General features: G+C 38.3%; 1 protein-coding gene across 1 annotated transcript in view; it reads right to left on the minus strand.

Moving 5' to 3' along the window:
• LOC109953467 (arachidonate 15-lipoxygenase B) overlaps positions 1 to 2,766 on the minus strand; it is a gene marked incomplete at its 5' end in the record, with an annotated part of 5,098 nt that extends 2,332 nt beyond the window's left edge. Inside the window, 6 exons of the mRNA XM_020588950.1 lie at positions 723 to 892; positions 1,004 to 1,090; positions 1,259 to 1,462; positions 1,844 to 1,987; positions 2,127 to 2,293; positions 2,754 to 2,766. Coding sequence (XP_020444606.1) covers positions 723 to 892; positions 1,004 to 1,090; positions 1,259 to 1,462; positions 1,844 to 1,987; positions 2,127 to 2,293; positions 2,754 to 2,766 — 785 coding nt within the window. The remainder of the gene's footprint in view (positions 1 to 722; positions 893 to 1,003; positions 1,091 to 1,258; positions 1,463 to 1,843; positions 1,988 to 2,126; positions 2,294 to 2,753) is intronic.
• Position 2,767: the final 1 nt, after the last annotated feature.

The following is a 2,767-nucleotide window of genomic DNA, read 5'->3' on the forward strand; positions in this document are numbered from 1 at the left end:
CCGTAGTAGTAAAAGACTCATGTGAGATAAATTTATGGCCATCCCTTGAGCAAAAGATATCACTGAATGGTCAGGTCTGTTCTGTTTTATTAACTTAGCATAGTGGATCATACATCAGGCACCGAGATTCAAACCTTCAACCTTGAGTTTGGGAGACGACTGCTCTACCCACCACACCACTGTCGCCTCCCTTGTAGTCAGGCAAGCTCATATAAATGTGCAGCTGCCTAGAGAATATGAGCATTTGAGATCCTTAAATTATCACTTAATACTTTATTTTATTAGAAAAAAAGTCCTGCGAGCGATAGTTTGTGAGACGTGTATAAACCAAGTTGCTTCTGCATAGAAGTACTAAAACATACAAACACCTCATTTTTTGAGCTTTAGGTCACATCTAAGATGATAATTCACTGTTGTAACATTGCAGATAAGTCAGAAAACAAGGAAAAGCATGCCATGGGCTCTTTAAGTATAGAGCTGCAGGTGAATGACTTAATTTAGCTTAGCATAAAGAGTGGAAATGGCTAGCCTGGCAAAAACCGACCATTACGCTATAACCATCCTGAGGTTATTACACTTTTAAACTGCATTATTTATTTGTGGTATTATTAAGGTGTACTTAATAATCTGGCAATTTTCAGCTTATTTCAACATTAACTGTTCAGAGGTGATTGCAATATTATTTAAATAGCATAAAGCAGAATTAAAGCTGCTTATAACACCTGTTGATGGTATTCCAAAGCATGAGTCCATCATTTCTGTAGTAGAAGTTTGGCACATCTTCCAGTCCACGCTCAGCTATGTCATCTGGGATACAGAGGGAGCTGAAGGTCACTGATGGCAATGATCTCCTCAGAACACTGTAAAAAGTATCATATCCAGTAGCTGTAAACTAGAGAACAGTCAAACATATAAGGAATATAGTTAGAAACAAATACTGTTTATTATGCTGAAAAAACATTGTTTAGGTAAATGTCTACTGAGCGTGTTGGTCTTTTCATACCACTGGGAAAATTCCAGTCTTGGATATTAGAAGTTGTCGAGCTAAGAAGTTGGTCTGTAGAGTGTAGCGAGTGTGAGGTACGAGGAGCTGAAGAAAAGAGAGAACTTTGTTAGTAATGCTATGGCTTGTTGACGATCATTTAGCAGTGAGAAACAAAAATTATTCTTCATCATGTTTGGAGGACACTAAAATCAACAAGTTGAAAAAACTACAAGTAGAGAAAGTTCAGTACATATAAGTATTTTCCCCATTTACCTTGTACAGTGGATGTACCATGGGCACATTGCGCAGCAGCGACACCGCAAACACTTCAGCCAGCAGGTGAGTTCGCAGCAGGTGAACATTGAGTCCATGCATAGTGAAATCTGCACTTCTCACAAAAATCTTGGCCATCAACCAGTCATATTCAGAATCAGTAGGAAAAAAGATTGGGTTGTCTTCTGCTGGAGTCTGCTTCAGCTACAAGAGAAGATAGAGGTTTGTTCTGCTAGACAGGTAGTTTGATCCCTTAAGGGCAAATTCACATTTCTATTGAATCCCTTTTACAAGGCGGCCAGAGCCTGTTCTATTAGTGTACTGCTCTATACACATGACATCTATTGCATGTTTGTATTGGAAAAGAGATCACTTCTTTGTTGCTCCTTATCTGAATCAAGAGCCTAAGGAGAATGGGTGTTTTTATATTGTACAGATTGAAAGACCTTTGAGACAAATTTGGGATTTGTTTTTAAATTAAAACCTTACTTTCTTTTGGGATGAACTTTTTTATGTGGCTCAAGGAGAAAGAATTTTAATCGATACTCTAACATACAGCTGGGTATATTTGAGGACTAATCTCACTTGAATAGCAATTGGCATCAGGTTATCATCAGGTGTTTTGTGGAGCAGGACAAGGGGAGCCATCAGGTACTGCTTTTTCCCATTGATGGTGTTTGCTGGCAGTCCATCCAGAAGCTTGTAGTCACACAGAAATATGTTGCCATTCTGTTTAAAATTTCAGTGGAGATGAGACAGGGTTTGACTCACAAGCACAGTGTGGACACTATATTGTATTTACAAAACCGAACGCTGCTAGATACATGGGAAGTTTAGGTCTAATTTATTTCAGTAGTGATACAGTTACCTTCAGTTCATCTGCCAAGTTGCACTGACCACTGGGGAAGACCATGTCATCAGTGACGGGGAAGTTACTGGGCAAAGCAGTGCAACGTCGGATCAGCATGGGGTTGACACCATTTAGAAACTGGTAGCCAAAAAAAGCATCCTCCTTCCAATGTTGCTGAACGTAGTCTGGAGAGAGAACAGAGCTGAACTTCTCTGAGTTTCAAACTTTGGACTAAAAACATTTTTGCTTTCCCACTGCTATTAGCGTAACTGCCCATATGAAATGTGAAATATGTTACACAATTCAGACCCAGACATGACTGGAAACCGTTTATATTTGCTTCAAAGACAAGTCTTGATTGCTATACAATTTAGTGCAGTTACTATTTTTTCTCATGAGTAAGGGTCAGAATTAGAAGAAAAGCTCTATAAGACTTGATGCATAAACATTTCCTTCTCTCTCTCTCTTCTATTTTTTGAGCTAAGTAAAGAAGCCACTAGTTAAATCTACTGCAAATGTTTATCTGAGATATAAAAACAATTATAATATTTTACATAGAATAATGAAACAGCTGAATGAACACAGATAATTGTACTATGCACATGGTATCAAGTGTTCTAGGAACCTACCATGATAGTACACTACCTGATATGTCAGTT

This window comes from Monopterus albus, unplaced genomic scaffold, assembly GCF_001952655.1.
Source record: "Monopterus albus unplaced genomic scaffold, M_albus_1.0 scaffold680.1, whole genome shotgun sequence".
In the NCBI taxonomy this organism is placed as follows: domain Eukaryota; kingdom Metazoa; phylum Chordata; class Actinopteri; order Synbranchiformes; family Synbranchidae; genus Monopterus; species Monopterus albus.